We start from the raw sequence: 18,353 nt of genomic DNA on the forward strand, positions 1-18,353 counted from the left end.
GGTCTTGAAGTTTGCTGATTAGCTTTGAGGGGATGTTGAATGCTGAACTGTAGGTGATAAAAAGCATCCTAATGGATGCACCTTTGCTGTCCAGTGTTCCAGGGCTTAGTGTAGAGCCACTGAGATGACATTTTCCATAGACAGATTGCTGTAGTAGGCAAATTGGAATGGATCCACGTTGCCACTAGACAGGGACTGATATACGTCAACGTAGCCTGTAAAAACACTTTTCATCACTAGTGCCACTGGTCACTAGTCATTTAGGCAGGTTACCAGGTACAATGCACACAGGTACAATTGAGGCCTGTTTGAAATAAGTGAGTACCATACCCTGCTGGAGTGAGATGTTGAAGATATCCATGAATACATTGGCAAGTTGGTCAACACAAGTTTTCAATACTTGGCCGGATACTCCGTCTGGACCGGATATTATCCTTGGGCTCATTCTCCTGAAGGCTGCCCGCACTCCATCGGATACCGGTTCTTCCTTGTTCTGGTGGTCTAATCTGGCATTGAAGGTTTTGAGTTAATCTGGGAGTGAAGCTTTGCGACCTCCTACTGCACCAGATTTAGTTTTTTGGCAAGTTGTTATTTAGCAGGTTATGTCATTTAGGCCTTGCCACAGCTGCCAGGTATCCTTCGTTATTTCCATTTTCATCCAGAATCCTCACTGGTCAGAAGGCATTTCATAGGTCCTACCTGCTCCTTGTGTCATGTTCTGGATCTCCAGACTTAAAAGTCTGTGATCTAGCTCTCAGCAGGTCCCGCATTGCGCTGATCATCCATCGATGAGGTGGGGACACCCTCATCAACAGCTGTTTTTATAAAGTCTGTAATGATCCTGGTGTAATCATTCATATCTTCGGCTGAGTTCTTGAACACCAAACAATCCGGGGACTCGAGGCAGTAACCACCTTAAACTGAAAACGTCAACGTTGCTATCCACCAGAAATTGGTGGCTTTAAGTTACCACTAATATATGCATTTAATAAACAGTTTCCATTAGTATTTCACTGAACTCCCCACATATTTCAATACCATAGTTCATAAAAAAACATTTGACTTGCATTAGCAGGGTCATGTGGAGTGGCTTGCTATTCCTGTTGAATTATTTTCCATTCTACAGGTCTCTGAAGATTGATGACCTATTCCTCTCATCACCACCCTGGACCCAGGTACCGGAAACTGCAAAATGATTTTATTTTCTCTTTTGCCTTCTGGAGAGCCGCAGATCTATGCTGTGAATTTCACAATGTTATAAGTGTAAATGCATAACTGCTGGGCATTCTAACCCCGCGAGTGCAACTTCTCATGTCTTTTGCCAATGGTTCTATTGATTACCGGAAAAGTAGCTGCTGTGCATCAGAATAAAATTAAATCTCTGGTCCATGAAGATTCAGCTGATCTTAGCCAAGTCGAAGGAGAATGTTGCAAATGTCTAAGAGGAGAAACATCCGCATTTGAGCGCATAACACAGCCTGAATTTGATTTGGCAGCAATTACATTTACTGTGGTGGATTTTAGACTCATAAGTGAAGAATAAAGTAGATGTGGAAAACACACATTGAAGCAAACCAACATAAGCAATTAAAGCTTTGAGAAGTGGTGAGATACCAGCATTAAGAGAGTAGGTCTTTTTATCATTCTGTTAAGCCATCCCTAACCTACCTCTACCAGGCAATGTCTGTAAGTTACTGTCAAGTCTTAAGGCTCCAGCTGTGGTCATACTAAAGCCACTTCCTGCAGATACAAGTTCAGGGTCACTCATATATGAACGTAGTTCCGCCTAAAATAAATATAAGAAATATACCATTTAAGATCAAATTTTTCACATATCAACAGGCAAGTGACAAGACAAGAGATTTTTCTGAATTAACTGATTTGATCACCTTGTAATATTCACTAATCAGATCACACTATTCCATATATTTCCACTCACCAAATTGATTATTATTGTCAAAGATCTGATCAATAAAATTAAAAACGAGATCTTATCATGAACAGGAATTACCTAACAGTTTGTCCTTGAACTTCCCAATGGTAAATAGAATGGAAAGTGTGAATTTGGAACATTATTTTGATTTAAGCTACAGCAAGTTGACATTGATTAAAAGCAGTGAAATACAAATCATGGTAAATCTACTAATTAACCTGATCTTAATCATTTCTACGAAGATCAGGAATGAAGGCTGAATCATTTAAGCAATTAACTGCTGTAATAGGACAAAGGAAGGTCTTCCTGAAAGGCTGACTTGAGAAGAGCCCAATGACCTTATTTGTGGTGCTCAAAACTCTACAATGGTTTTGATTTTGTACTACAGCATGGTTTGAAAACTCCACCTTACACATGTACAAAGCAATGTGATACTCAAAAGTGCTGGAGAAACTCAGCAGGTCACGCAGCTAAGACAGCTTTTCAGATCAGTTTGCAGCCCTTCAAATTACAGCGGTTTCCCAACTTCAGGACATACCTCCACTACCCTTTGGGAAAAACAAATCTCGGCTCTCGTAAATTTCTCAAATTCAACTTAAATCTATACTCTCTAGTTACTGATAAGATTAGAATCTCTCAGTGTCATTTATTTAATATTTACATCAATTAAACTATTCCTCAAGCTCCTTTGTTACAAATAACACCAGCCTAACCAATCTCTTCTCAGGACTAACATTCACCAAACCTGCCAACTGTCCTCTCCAGTACTTAGAATTGTTTGGTGTATTATATAAAATATTCTCTTTATCTTCTCTAAATGCATACCTATCATATCCTTTTCCAGGTATTAAAAAACACTTTCCTCCATTTCTTACTTTGTAATCACCATTCACATATTGTCCATACTCCCGATCTCTCTTTCTTTCATCTGACTGTCGTTTCAGTCCCCGGACTGACGTGTGTCTGATGACTGTAGCATCCTTCGGAAGAGGTGGTACAGCTGGTGGCTGGTCTTCAGGACTGTACATGTGGGGGAGAGGTGGACGAGGAGGAACTTGATCCTCGAGCTACATGAGAATTTTTAATTCGATTAAAACATGGAGACATTAAGTCAATGAAGATGAACAAGGTGCTGGAAAGATGACGGTTGGAGTACTGCCAAATCGCAGGATTCTAAAATATGAGGGGAGGTTAAGCAATCAAAACATAATTTAAATATTTTTAAAATTCAAAATACATCAACAAAACTGAAGGCAAATGAAAGATTTTAAAATGTAGAACAATTTAATATTCAATAGGTAATATAAGAAATGATCCAGAAGTGAAAGTAACATGCAACCACTAATCATGATGGACAATTGAAATGAGTTGGAGAAATGCTGAGAAGGTGAAGATGAGATCAAATGGAAAAAGACTAATTGTTCAGATTTTTTAAAACATTTTGAAATGGTAACAGGCCCTTCCAACCCATGAGCTAGTGCCTCCCAAATACACCAATTAACCAAGAAATTCCATAAGTTTTTGGAGGGTGGGAGGAGGCCGGAGCACTACGAGGAAACCCACACAGGTCACGGGTAGAATGCGCAGACAATGCCAGTTTCGAACCCAGGTTGCTGGCACTGTAATAGCATTGGGCTAACTGCCTTGTCTAGTTTTAAAAAAAAGTTGTTGTTGTGCTTCGAAGTCTTAAATAAAACAATTTTTAAATTCATAAGCAGAATTCATGTAAGCCAGAATGCTGAGCAACACAAAATTTCCTGATCTTTTTGCATTTGGCTCGGCTCCTACCTGTTGGAAAATAATTAACACTTTTAAATAACGTATTCAAATATTCAGCACCCTGAAAAGAAAACTCACTTTGAAAATTGTGAAAGTACTTACCAAATTTGGATCTTGTTTGAAGTGAGGCAGAGTTTGAGATTGAGGTTGGAATGAAGACTTAAACTGCAGTAGACTAACAGGCTGTTGATGAGATCGAGTCTGAGGCTGAGCTCGTTTTTCCACAGGGTCTAGAGAAGGCAGCACTGGACTGACAGGGGGGCTTCGACAAGTTATAGATTTCCTCTCTGGCACTGTGACAACATTTAATACAGAAGGCACTGTTGAAGAAGACAAGGGTACTTCTTCTGCAAAGAACAAATGATTACATTTAGCCCAAATCAAGAAAGAAGCAAATATTAAACCCAGCTTTCGGTTTGAATTAGTATAACTGCTTGAACTGGCCCCATCACATTTTATTCAGCAACAACAACTTTCATTATCAAAGTAATTTTAAGGAAGTTAAACAACTTCAGATGCTTCACAGAAGTGTAATGAACTTAAATTTGATGCCAAGCACCAAGGAGAGAGAAAGACAGGGGTAGGTAGGTTCTTTTAACAGGCAAAGTGTAGGGAAACAATGTAGCCTCAAAGAGAAATTCCAGAGGTAAGGTCAAACTAGTTGAAAGCGCAATTGCCAATTGTGAAAATACAAGAGGCCAGAACTGATGGAACAGAGATTCGAAGTTCATAAGAACATCAGAAATAGGAGCCATTTGGCCCGTCGAGCCTGCTCTGCCATTCAATGAGATCATGGCTGATCTGATGATGGATGCATCAACACCTATCTGCCTTTTCTCCATATCCCTCAATTCCCTTACTATATAAAGATCTACCCAACCTTCCCACCTCCACTGCTTCGTGAGCAGCAAACTCGACAGATTCACCACCCTCTGGGAAAAGCAGTTCCTCTCATCGCCATCCTAAATCTACAACGCTGAACCTTGAAGCTATGTCCCCTAGTTCTGGTCTCCACTATCAATGGAAACAACTTACCTACCTCTATCTTATCTATGCCTTTCATAATTTTGTTTCTATCAGACCTCCTCACATTTTTTTCTAAATTCCAGTGAGCCCAGTGCCATACAACTCAATTTCTCCTCATGGGCTAACCCCTTCATCTCTGGAATCAACCTGGTGCACCACTTCTACGCGGCCTCCAACACTAGTACATCGTTCCTCAAGTAAGAAGACCAGAACTGCACGCAGTACTCCAGTTGTAGCATGACTTCCCTGCTCTTAAATTCCATCCTCCTAGCAAATGAAGGCCAACATTCCATTTGCCTTCTTGATAACCAACCTTTTGTGATTCATACACAAGCACTCCCAAGTCCTTCTGCACGGCTGAATTCACTGAGGTCCGCAGTTTAAGCAAGAGGAGAGACTGACAAGGAGAATAAGAATTTTAAAAGTGAAGCAACATGGGCAAAAGACCACAATACAGAAACTGCCCTTCCCACTTTTGAGGGTCCACAGGACAACATTTGATTTCAGATGGACAAAGAAATCATTTGGACATGAGACACTTTGTGAAACAGGAACAGGCAAAGTTAGATTAATTGCCCCACAGCATATCCTACAAAAAGGTGCTCAGGTTACTTTATGGAATCAATTTCAGACTTAAATCAATTCAAACTGAATTAACTCGGGCACCATTTCCAAAAGAGATGGACTTGTTTTAATGTTAGCACCTCAGAGTAGATCAGATACCTATTAATTCATTATTGTCTGCATGTCTCAACCCTGCTACATTTTACATGGTTACAGAATTGTGCTGCCAAACTCTTGCACTGAAGGATTTAGCAGAAATAAACCTCCACATAACAAAAAAAGCCCAAAGCTTCACTTTGCAACTTTGACATTTCTCAGTTGTGTCATGTTGTTGTTTCATTATGCATGGCACTGAATCATCAAAACTCATGTTACTGTTCAAACAGCGGGTAAAGGAACAATTTGTTGGCATGTATTTAACACTTGCAATTTTACATCTTTACTCCCTGGGTGGTTTTCCTCATTTTTAGGTCAACCTCTAAATAAACTGTTGATGTGAACAGTAAACTGTAATCTCAGGTTATGTTTCCCCTCATAAACAGCCAATGAAAAAACAGCAGATGACAATATATATTTATAAGCAGCTTCTTTTTTTTTAAAGACTTTATTTAAAATTTTTATAACATGAATACAATAAAGAATTACATTTAAAGAAAAATGAAAAAAAAATTAAAAATGTATGATTACAATATTACATCAGAAAACTACACAAAATAATCCCCCCCCCGTTAATTGTAACATAATATTAATAGTCTATCTTAAAATTAGTCCAACCCTCCCCCCAAAATAAAGAGTGAAGAGTTAATAAAATTGACAATATTATATATGAAAAAAATGCCCACTTACAAAAAAAAGAGATAAAACTTAACCTAAAAAAATTCTAACAACAAAAAAAATTGTCAATACTAAAATATCACACTTAAACATATATTTAAATCAAACTTAAATGCATATAATTAGCAAACGGAGTCCACTTTAACTTATAAAAAGACATCTTATCCTAAATTGAAAAAAGATATCCTTTCCATAGTCAAATAAAATTTCATTTCCAAATACCACTTATCTAAAGTTAGTATATTTCTATCTTTCCAAGTAAGTGCTATACATTTCTTAGCCACAACTAAAGCTAAATAAATAAATGAAATCTGATAATCCTCTAAACCTAAGTCGATTAATGATTGCATGTTCCCTAATAAAAATATATCGGGATCCAATACAAGATGGATATTATATAAACTGATAAAAACAGATTGAATACCTTTCCAAAACTGTTGCAATCGATCACAAAGCCAAACAGTATGCAAAAAAGTATTGGCCATCTGATCACATCGAAAACAAGAATCCAACTTACTAAAACCAATTTTTTTTTAATTTCTCCGGCGTTAAATATAGCTGATGAATAAAATTATAATTAATCATCGCTAGTCTAGCATTAATTAATTTCCGAATATTATAAGCAGCAGCTTTGAAGTACCAAGAATATCAACCAAATAGGTTGTTTTCAGAGGTGAATTAGCTGCATCCCACTTCAAAAGGTCACATACTATCTTAAGAAGGCACATAACCTCCTAAAAATCTGGTAGCCTTATTTAGAGCATATAGGTACGTCGCTGGTGCCAATATAGGATTACGCTCACTACTGGCTAGCCGGTAGACCTCTGTAAAGATTTTAACACTGTGGTATTATCGTGCTTCCATATGTTTTACCGTACACACTGACAATAGGATGCTTCTTTTGTGTTTCTTTTTCTTTGTTCTTTCTCCATTTAATAGGATTTATATGGGGGGAGGTGGGGGTTCTCTTGATGTTTTGTATTTGGTATGATTGTTAAATATATTTAAAATGATAAATAAAATATTACCAAAAAAAGCAACCAAAATATTAAATATAAATTAAATCATTGTACAGTTTGGTAAAAAATAAAATTAGGGTTTTGATCACGCATCTTTTATCTGTGCCTGGGGCGAGAGGGAGAGAGAAATCTTGAGGAAGCTGAGATCACTTAAACATCAATCAGCTGGCAGTGATTGTGGCTTTTTAAACATGTCTTCTTTCTTTGGCTTGGCTTCGCGGACGAAGATTCATGGAGGGGGTAAAAAGTCCACGTCAGCTGCAGGCTCGTTTGTGGCTGACAAGTCCGATGCGGGACAGGCAGACACGACTGCAGCGGTTGCAGGGGAAAATTGGTTGGTTGGGGTTGGGTGTTGGGTTTTTCCTCCTTGTAAGGAATGCAAAAAGCACAGCACTAAAATATTACTACATGTGTTTAACAAATGTCTTTGATGAAGACCAAAGCAGTACCCAGAACACCACAAAGATCTGTAACATTTCAGAAACCTTGTGAAACTTTTTGTATAATTGTTGATTTACCGTGTCACCGCTGAAAGTGCAGTGCTAAATTGAGAAACACAGCAGTAATCTTCACATCATAGGATCACACTGGGCATTAACACAAATTAATTTTGCTGGATGATTATTGTCTTAGACAATGGTATTTCTTTCAAAAGAAAAAAAAAGCATTCATAGAACTTCAGTTTAATATCCTTGCAAAAGGTCTTACACGAGAGGTTTTGAGAGCTCAAGGTTTGATGAGGAAAACTTAATTCTGGAATTTTATTTTAATACAATTACTGCATTGTAAAGGTGGATATGATCAACTCATATTGCCAAATTAAATCTCACACACTGATTTAAACCATAACTCACCAGGATTCTGAATGGATTCAATTATCATTCTATAGTTATTCTTATTTGCACTGAGGCCTCCTATGACATCTTCAATCCTCCACAGATCCTTCCTCATCTGTTCTTGATCCTAGATCCCGAAAGGAAAGTTATCCATTTGTAAATTCCATGCACTGATTTTGGCAAAAGCACCAGAGAATTGGGAAAGAAAATTAATACAATTCATACTCTTTACAATAATTAATTCAGATAATGCTATGAAACACAATTATTGGTTGCTTTAATTTTTGAAATAGAAATGGGTTAATAAACTAGATTTTAAAACAGCTATCCAATCAAGACTAAATACATTGAAGTACATTTTGAAAAATAAGAAACTGCAAATGTTGTAAATCTGAAAAGTAAATGGGTTGAAAAACTAACTTTGTTTCTTCCTTTACAGATATTGGCTACCCTGCTGACTACCCTCAGAATTAAAAAAAAAAATTCAGAGTGCATTATGAAACAGCAAGACATTGTGCTGAATGGCCACTATAGATTGAATGATCAAAAGCAGCAAGCAATTTTAAAAATCTTTTATTAGTTCTCAGCTTTACAGTAACTGTTGATAAGCCACTTTTCTTTCTCCTAACAATATAAAATCATTAAAAGTCAATTGTAGATAGACTTTGGCACTGATTACTCCAGAGGTTACAAGGTCACAAGAAAAAATAAGCAGGGTTAGTAATTGGCCACATCTAAGCCAATCGCCTGGGTCGGATGCATCTGGAAAGAAGACATGTGGTTGGAGGGTCGGGAAAGAGACAGAAGAGGAGGCACTAACACAGCTTCATTTCAGCCCCATTACTCTTCATTTCTAGTGCCTTCACCCAAGTGTGGTATTATGTTCAATGGGGTACCCATCCCAAGTAAGATCCAGTGTTTTCGGTCAGTCTGGAAATGACATTTTTGTTTCATTCGTCTTTTTTTTAACTCTTGAATTTAAACCTAAACTGCCTCTTCAGAATCAGATTTATTGTCATGAACACCTGTCGTGAAATTTGTTGTTTTGTGGCAGCAGTATTGTCCATTACATGTGCAAAATTTGCTAGAAATCACATTTCCTTAAATGCACGATTTAAAAATAAATAATTAGTACAACGCAAGAGAAAGAAAGTGAGGATCTATCTGTGCTTCATTGTCCAATGGGAAATCTGATGGCAGAGGAGAAGAATCTGTAATGGGTGTTCGTCTTCAGGCTCTTGAACCTCCTTCCAGTGAGAAGAGAGCATGACCTGGGTGGTGAGAGTCCTTGATGATAGAAGCTACTTTCTTGAGACACCACTTCCGGCAGATGTCCTTAATGGAGTGTAGACTAATGCCCACAATCGTGCTGATCAAGTTTACAACCCTCTGTTGTCTTTTCCTGTCCTGTGCATTGGCCCCTCCATATCAGACAGTGATACAACCAGTCAGAATGCTCTCACTGGCGCACCTGTCAAAATTTGCAAGAGATTTTGGTGACATACCAAATCTGCTCAAACTCCTAACTAAATATAGCCATTGGTGAGCCTTCTTCAGGATAGATCTTCAGCGATGTCGACAGCCAGGAATTTGAAGTTCTTTACTCTCTCCGCTGATGACCCCTCGATGAGGACTGGTTTGTGAACCTGTAATCTGTGTGCAGTTAAGTAGCAAACTGTGTAAAAACACAATGCTGGACAAACTCTTTATACTTCAACCATGGTGTCTGTAGACTTTCGTGTTTTACCTCTTATCATTTATATTTGTATTTTGAATAAATATTTTCCTACCTTTTGCACACTTGCATTGATCAAAGTGATTATCTCAGCAAATAGCAGTGTGATTATCTCAGCAAATAGCAGTGTGATTATCTCAGCAAATAGCAGTTCAGATACCATGAGCTTACCTGGAGGCTTGGAACCATCTTCATGTGTCCCAGGATTGTCTCTTTGAGCTGGTTCACATCATTTTCTGTTTGTTCATATTCCTTCCATGCATTTTCCAGTTCCTTGCACAGAAGTATTAGGTTAATTTTGTGGTGTAATTAAAGCAAGCGGGTTGGGGAGGAGGGTTTAGATGCACTAAATATGGTCGAGAAGAGTTCCTGTAAATCTTCAGAATATATTGACTATCATCTCTGACGCCAAGGCACAAATATATAAAGATTCATTCAAGCATTTGCAATCATAGTGGCATCCAATATCAACCTGTCTTTGTTAACCTGGATTGGAAACCTATTTCTTTCCCTGTATCCCATAATCCTGAAACCCACTGAAATGAGACCAAAAATTAAACACAGGATTCACAGTCTAGACCGCTTCAAAAGGGTCTTATGATCTCAGCTTCAATTGCTTGATTATTTCATGGAGCTTCTTTTCTTGGTCTAATTACAATTTTTTTTAATCAAAAGGTACCCTTTAATCCAAGGTGGGAAAAGTTTCATCTGAACTAGTGCCAATTCAAACTGCAAACTTTTCAAGAATTTTTGTTCAGTGCAAACACTTATTTGTCAGAATTCATAACTTAGAGAAAGGATAATTATACAATTGATCTATTATTTTCAACACATGGTAATGTTTTCAATGAAATGTCAACTTCTGGTGAATTAAAATTCAATGCTGAGCACAAAGGCTTCGAACAATGTTGAGCCACCACCCCCATTCCTCACAATGGTGGTGGTGACAGAGACAGGATAGCCTGTCCTTGTGCTTTCTATTACACCCAAGGATCTACAGGAAAAACATAATTGAGGAGCATCCAGCAGCAAATTGACAGTTAACGCAATGCTCTTTACAAACATTAATTCAATGCTCAGATGCTGCAACGTACTGATAAGCGACTCTTGGTTCTTGAATTAAATTATGGCCTCAACAAGAAGGCACTTTGCCCAAAATTGATTTGCAATGGATCAGAAAACAGACAAAATTTAGACATGCACACAGCATGGTAACAGGTGCTCTCAGCCCATGAGGCCGTGCCACCTAATTACACCCAATAGACCTACAACCCCAGTACATGTTGAATAGTGGGAGGAAACCAGAGCCCGTGGGGAAAACCCACACAGACACGGGGAGAACATTAACTCCATAACTCCTTACAGACAGCGTGGGATTCTAACCTCAGTCCCGATTGCTGATGCTATAAAAGTGTGTGCTATTTGTGCTGCCCCAAAGCTCAAACAATTTTATACATGACTAACTAGTCACTGAGATTTCAGATATACTACAGATATATTGTCTGACTAGCAATCTTGTTCTTTATGCCACTGATTTTTAGTTGGGTTACCAGGCTGAAAAATCAAAAGAATTGTTGGACAGGTTCAGTATTTCTCCAGGTACGTGTAATGAAGCCTGCAATCCAAAATGATGTTTAAACTGTCATCAGAGAATATTCTCGTTTAAAGTGTCACACTGCTAAATCTCCGCATGTGCATGATAGGACACCAAATTAATGTCTTCGCTCCACGTGGTCAACTTTTTACTGGGAATAATCTGATCACTGATTACATCATGTTGAAATAGAGTGAATTGAAGGTTTATCAAAAGCACTTACTGTGCAGACTTTAGAAATTTCAGCTCTGATCTGAACCAGGTCCTCCTGCAGAAGCCGCTGCTGATAGGCTATCTTCTCAGTGTGGTTAGGCTGTCCTTTATACTGATCCAGTTGTCTGTGAGTTACCTCCAACACCGATTCCAGTTTGTCCTGAGAAGAAATTACAAAATGAAATTTGTAGGTATTGTAATCTTCTTTTAACTTTGACATGAATTGAAAGGTAACTTCCCAATGATACAGAATTTTGAAAGTAAATTATGGAAAGCCATGATTGATTCATTGACAGAGGATGAAGAAGGAACAGCATTGTGAAGAAAGCACGCCAGTGCCTCTAGTCCCTCAGGTGTTTGAGGAGGTTTGGTGTCATATGAGTGTTCTGTAAAAACAGCCTCCTTTCATTATGCCAAGGCACACTGGGACTTTAAAGAAAAAGATGAATAGTTCCTTGCCTGCCTGCAGTCTCTCTCTCCTCCCTCCCCACCTTTCTCTCTTTCCACTCTCTCTGGCAGACATCTCTATCTACCTATTTACCCTTGATTTTTGTATGTACCCATTTCATTGTTTGCAAGCGTGTGAATTTCATCCCTACTGTGACTTTCCCATGCTCACTATAAATTGTGCGCATGTGTTTTATTGTCGCTACCATGTGCATGTGTGTTATCCCATTACCATTTCCCCATGCCTGTAAGCAAGTTTTAACATGAGGGGGAAACAAATTCAATCATTGCCATAGGCGTTAATTTCCCTAGATACGCCACTAAGAAACGTACAGGAGCAGATAAAATAATTGAAGAAAACAAGAAACAATAAAGATGAGTGAATTAGTTGGGTGCATTCTTCCCGCAAGCTAAAACAGAATTTTTGAAGTATACTTTATTTCAGTTATTTAATTCAATTGTCCGCGATTTTCCCATGCTCTTTTATTGTCTGATTTATTCCCACTACGATTTTCCCATGGTCCTTTACAAATTGTGCACGTATGCTTTATTAAATTGTCTGCTATTTTCCCATGCTCTTTTATTATCTGATTTATTCCCACTACGATTTTCCCATGGTCCTTTATAAATTGTGCACGTACTTTCCCATGCCCTCATTTGTGTTTCATTCCCGCGACGATTTTCTGATACTGGATTAGGTTTATGTCGGTTGGCACAACAACATGGACTGAAGGGCTCATAATGTGCTGTACATAATGCTTTATTACATTTTAATTAAGCAGAAATAATTTTGCATAAATATGAGATCATAATACATTTATCAAGATTGTGAATTTAGTAAATTGAATACAAAGTTTATAACTTGTCATTTGAAAGAATATCTTTTGTTTCCTTCATGCTCCTGGACGCACGTCATCAGCACGTCACTATTTGGATCCGGCATACCAGTTAGCTGACTAAATCTAACTTTTCAACAGACCTCACAGACTGCTATTAATTCAAATCCATTGTCCTCCATCGCCCTTTGGATCTACTCCCGATCTTCTCCCAGCACTTTTCCCACCGACCTTTGAGCCATTCCCTTCCTGGAGCTTTTCCTCAATTCCATCTTTACTTTCCCTCACTAATTTCTCCCAGACATCCTCATCCTCCTCCCAGTACCACAGTCTGTGACACCCAGTTATCTTTTGAACCACCTCCTCCATTCATCTACCTCTGCTCCCAAGAATGATCTTCCTTCCACCACCACCCACCCCCACCCCCACCCAATTCTAGCCATCCATTGTTAGAGAGATTACAGAGAAAAGGCCTTTGGCAGAGTTATGTATAGAGTGAGGAGTGCATTACTACATTATACATGGTGGTTAGGTCTAAAACTGCATGGACAATATACAACATCATCTCAATATGTTAAGCGGAGCACTGAAGAATTATGCTGGAGTCCCTAGTGAACAGAGCTTTAGAATACCTGAGCTGCTGCTCATTTCCATTCTCTTCTATTGTGGAGAATTAAAACAAATCAGCAATATTTCTTAATTGCACTAACATTTATTTCCCACATTGAGCTTTGCTAAGATTGCTCATTCTAGAGAGATTGATAGAATGGGCCAGTATTAATTGAATGATTTTTATCCTCGTTCAAATATAACCTTGGTTGAAGGTACCTTGGCTGATGGTCCAAAAATATGTGGCACAAGTAGAAGAGGAAGGGAATGAAATTTGGACAAAGAAAAGTGTTCAGTCACCTTGTTGTGAATCATTTGACTTTCATCCCCAAAGGGATGGGGATGCTCCATCCAAGCATGTATTAAAAACCAAGATTGTGCTGCATATTGACAGACAAGCATAGCTGCAATCTAGATGAATGACAAATGCAAATCCAAGACACTGTTCAGCCCAATCCTGCTCTGATGTCCTTGTTTGCAATTTTATGCATTTTGTTTTGCTATGGCAGAATACCTTATCCAGCTTCAGCTGTCGAACTTTTGCTTCAAGATCTTGAAGACTTTTGTCCCGTTCACAAAGCCTGGTCAACTTAGCCTGGAGGCAGAAATAATTACTATTAAAGAGGCAATATTGAATACAATATTTTGGCACTTTTTAAATTATAGGACTTGAAACAGTGGAATCTGTAAATTTAAACACAATAGTTTTAATGCAAATTATACTAGATACTGCCATATCTTGTACACGAGAATGGGATGAAGATGAATCGACTGTGAATTCTCCCTTCCTTGATTCTCAAATCAATGCCAGTTATGGAGATGACAAAAAGAGATTGAAAGCAAAATGTAAACAGGCATCCTAAAAAAAAATACTGAAAATTATGTAAATCTGAAATCAAAGCAACTCTCAAATTACAGTGAAAACCTTGACTTTACACGCCCTGATTTAACACGAATTCGGATATAACGTGATGAGTCATTGGACTGCCGTATATACAAGGTATACGCCACCTAACATCCACGTTCCGTTCTTTGAGATAGGACGTTAAACAAGCCCTCTTTAAAAGATGCATTACCAGGGATGGCCATCCTGTGGCGCAGTGGATATTTAGAAGTGGCACGTCTAACTGATTAAGGTAAGTACTGCCGTGAATAGGGGCTGGGGTGGGGGTCCTGCCGCGATCGATTTGTGTATATACTGTACACAGGATGCAATTCTTTGAAGCCAAACCATTGCGTTATAATGGGGTTTCACTATATAATCAAATTTGTTTTAAAACTGCAGATGCTGGAAATCAAAATCAAATGAGAAAATGCTGGAACCATTTACCAGGCCACACCATGACTGCAGGAAGAGAAAGAGTTAACATTTCCTTTTGACAAAAAATATTAACTGTTTCTCCTTCTACAGATGCAGCAAGATCTGCTGAGTATTTCTAGCAATTTCTCTTTTATTTTAACATTCAAATTACGTCAAAGTGTGAAGAGAAATGAAAGGTCTAATAAAAATGCAATAAAAGGGCATTGACCTGATATGTTAACCGCGTACATTGGCTGAACATTTTCAGCAGTTTGTTTTGTTTTACCTCATTGGTCCTTGCTACAGCCAAATAATATTTACTATTGTACCAAAGAGAACAGAAAGAGATATTTTGGCAATATCAATAGCAATGTAATTAATAAATATCACAAAATTGACACCATATCCGACAACATCAGTGCACACTTCAGTCATGATCTTCCAACTTTGATGCACAGCTGTGAAAATGATTGACCTTTACTCTGTCATAAACCACCCTACATCCAACCTTGAAACCTTTGAAACCCCCTTTCCAAACTGAATGGTGTATTCCCATTCTTTTCATCTTCCTTCTCTCTCCATCACACAGTGGGACAATACTTTTAAAATAAGATTATTAACTGAAAGACAATTTTCTGCAGCTGGCACAATCATAAATGTTGCACTGGGCCAAAAAACATTCAATCAAGATCGGCCATGAAGTAGAAAAAACACAGAAAGAAAAATCACTGCGCTGTAACATCGCTTACAAGGAACAGATACAGATCTTATAAATAAAGAAGTGTCTTCTCTACGAATACTCCGTTAATAGGAATATTTGCAAAATTCCTAGCTCCTGCTTCCCAGAGTGACTACACCATCGGTTCAGTTTTATGCAAGTATATCTCACTTATTGTTCAGTCCATGTTTTGAATTTGGGCGAATGTTTAAAACACACCCCTGTATGCAAGAGAAACAATCAAATCTAATTATAATTTTTTTTTTAAATAGAAAATGCTTCAAAGACTTGGGAGATCCAGACAATATCCATGGAAAAAAGAAACAAGTGTTAATAGTTCAGGTCTATGAGAAGGTGGGGTAAGGATGGGTAGAATGAAGGGAACATTTCTAATTGGATGAGACCAAATGAATCAATGTGGCCTCAGAATCAGATTACACTTCTTTGTCTGTGGTGGAACATGATCTGCAGACCAAAATACACACGTGAGGATCAAGAAATAAAGGAAAGTTTGATTGTATTAAAATTTTGTGCTAGCTTACTTTCAAAAACTAACAACCCTCTCAATTTTGTTAGGAACTAAAAAGACTTTGTTAATACTAATAAAAGAACAGCAATGGCAAAAATTCACCAAATAATGGTAAATTCAAAATAATATTTGTTATTAAACTGTAGCAGCAGCTACACTGCTCCTGCAATAACACACGCAACCAGACGGGTTGAGCTCAGTGAGCAGACTAGTTTATTGCAGGCTGCTGGGCTGCACTTATACTCCCAGCCCAGACCTGGCTGAGAACCGCGCTGGAGAGTGCTGATGTCATCTGGGCATCACGTGGTCCCCAAGCGTAGGTTTCTGAGCCCCGAGCTGGAAGGAAGGGAAACCCCCTGACGACGCCATTTTGGCCGGCTGTCCCGCTGCGTGGCTTACAAGCGGGGCTGGTTCACCTGCCTTGTGCCACACAGCACCCCCCAGAACCGGCGCAATGTCCTTTTTTGCTGGGCGGCCTAGCTTCTTGGGCTGGGCAATGATCACGGGCTCGGTGGGATCAAGGTGCGCTGGCTTCAGCCTGTCCATGGTAAACAGCTCATGCCTGCCGCCCAAGTCCAGCGTGAACGTCGAGCCGGAACTCTGTATAACCCGTTACGGCCCCATCGTACGGTTGCTGCAGAGGTGCCGTGGTTGGGCTTCGCCGAACGAAAACAAACTCTGCGGAAAGCAGCTCACCAGGAATGTGAGTCGGGCGGGTGCCATGCCTGGGTGGCGGTGGGGGTTCGAAGGAGTCCAAGCGTGCCCCGAGGTGAGGAAGCAGTTCATACGGCAACTGCTGGGGATTGTGAGGTGCATTGATGAACTCACCAGGTAGTGCCAGCGGCACACCGTAGACTAGCTCAGCTGATGACACCTGGAGATCTTACTTGGGAGTGGAGTGAACGCCCAGGAGCACCCAAGGCAGTTCGTCCGTCCAGTCGGGACCAGTGAGGTGGGCCATGAGCGCAAACTTAGGTGGCGGTACAGACTTTCGACCATTCGATTGGCCTGCGGGTGGTAGGCCATGGTGCAGTGTAGCTATATCCCCAACCTGTTGGTGAGCTGTGCCCAGAGCGCAGATGTGAACTGGGCACCTCAATCGCTGGTGAGGTGAGCCGGGATGCCAAACCAGGAGACCCAACCATGCAACAGGGCTCGGGAGCAGGAGTCCATGGAGGTGTTTGGCATCGGGATCACCTCGGGCTAGCGAGTGATGCGGTTCGCCATCGTAAACAGGTAATTGTTGCCCCGGGAAATGGGTAAGGGCCCGACGATGTCCACGTGAATGTGGCTGAACCATTCCCAGATGTGCTCGAACTCCTGTATGGGCGCCCTGGTGTGCCTGTGCACCTTGGACGTCTGGCAATGGGTGCATGTTCTGGCCCAGCCCGCGATCTTCTTCTGCAGCCCATGCCAGATGAACCATTCTGCCACCATCCGGACCGTGAACCTGATGGACGGATGTGAAAGGTCGAGGATGTGATGGAAGATGTGCCTGCACCACTGCTGCGGAACCACTGGCCACGGGGTGCTCAAGGAGATATCGCACAGGATAGTGCCTTTGCCACTCGGAGTCGGGAGGTCTCGGAACCGCCCTCATCTCCTCATCACCTTCCTGGTCCCGGGCGAGCTGGTCGAAGTTGAGGCCAGGCGTCAGCGCGCAGATGGCCGGTCGTGAGAGTGCATCGGCAACCACATTGTCCTTCCCCGCCTTGTGCCAAATGTCAGTGGTAAACTTCGACATGAAGGAGAGGTGATGCTGCTGGCGGACTGACCAGGGATCCTTTGCCATCGCGAGCGCCTGGGTGAGGGGTTTGTGGTCGGTGAAGATGGTAAAAGTCCTCCCCTCCAAAATATAGTGGAAATGCCACATCGCCAGGTACATGCCCAGTAACTCGCGGTCGAAGGCACTATACTTGTGTTCCGGCGGGCGGAGCAGGCGGCTTAAGAATGCCAGTGGCTTCCAATGCCCATTCACCTGCTGTTCCAGGATGGCACTGATGACTGAGGCAGAGGCATCGACAGAGAGTGCCATATGCAGGTCGGTGTGCGGGTGGGCGAGCATGGCGGCCTTCACGAGGGTGTCCGTGGTGGTCTCGAATGCGGTGCAGACTTCTGGGTTCTAAGCGAGTGTCTTGTACTTGGCTGCAATGAGGGCAAACAGCGGCTGCATGATGCGCGCAGCTCCCGGGATGAAGCAGTTGTAAAAGTTTACCATACCAGCGAACTCCTGCAGCCCCTTGAGCCTGTTTGGGCATGGGAACTCCCTGATGACAGCAACCTTTGCAGCGGCGGGCTTGGCTCCTTCGGCCGTGATGTTATGGCCCAGGAACTGCATGGACTCTTTCCCGAACTGGCACTTGGCCGGGTTGATGGTAAGG

At 40.5% G+C, this 18,353-nt stretch overlaps 1 protein-coding gene across 8 annotated transcripts in view; it reads right to left on the bottom strand.

Moving 5' to 3' along the window:
- plekha7b (pleckstrin homology domain containing, family A member 7b) overlaps nt 1-18,353 on the bottom strand; it is a 370,768-nt gene that overhangs the window by 36,846 nt on the left and 315,569 nt on the right. For 7 of the 8 annotated variants that reach the window (XM_069897811.1, XM_069897802.1, XM_069897818.1 and 4 more), the window contains 7 exons: nt 13,940-14,020; nt 11,544-11,693; nt 9,898-9,999; nt 8,010-8,118; nt 3,815-4,059; nt 2,809-3,000; nt 1,669-1,786 (listed from right to left, as the gene is read on the bottom strand). In XM_069897811.1, the coding sequence (XP_069753912.1) occupies nt 1,669-1,786; nt 2,809-3,000; nt 3,815-4,059; nt 8,010-8,118; nt 9,898-9,999; nt 11,544-11,693; nt 13,940-14,020 (997 nt within the window). The remainder of the gene's footprint in view (nt 1-1,668; nt 1,787-2,808; nt 3,001-3,814; nt 4,060-8,009; nt 8,119-9,897; nt 10,000-11,543; nt 11,694-13,939; nt 14,021-18,353) is intronic. The other variant, XM_069897806.1, reaches the window with a different exon arrangement.

Source organism: Narcine bancroftii, chromosome 1, assembly GCF_036971445.1.
Source record: "Narcine bancroftii isolate sNarBan1 chromosome 1, sNarBan1.hap1, whole genome shotgun sequence".
NCBI classification, from domain to species: Eukaryota; Metazoa; Chordata; class Chondrichthyes; order Torpediniformes; family Narcinidae; genus Narcine; species Narcine bancroftii.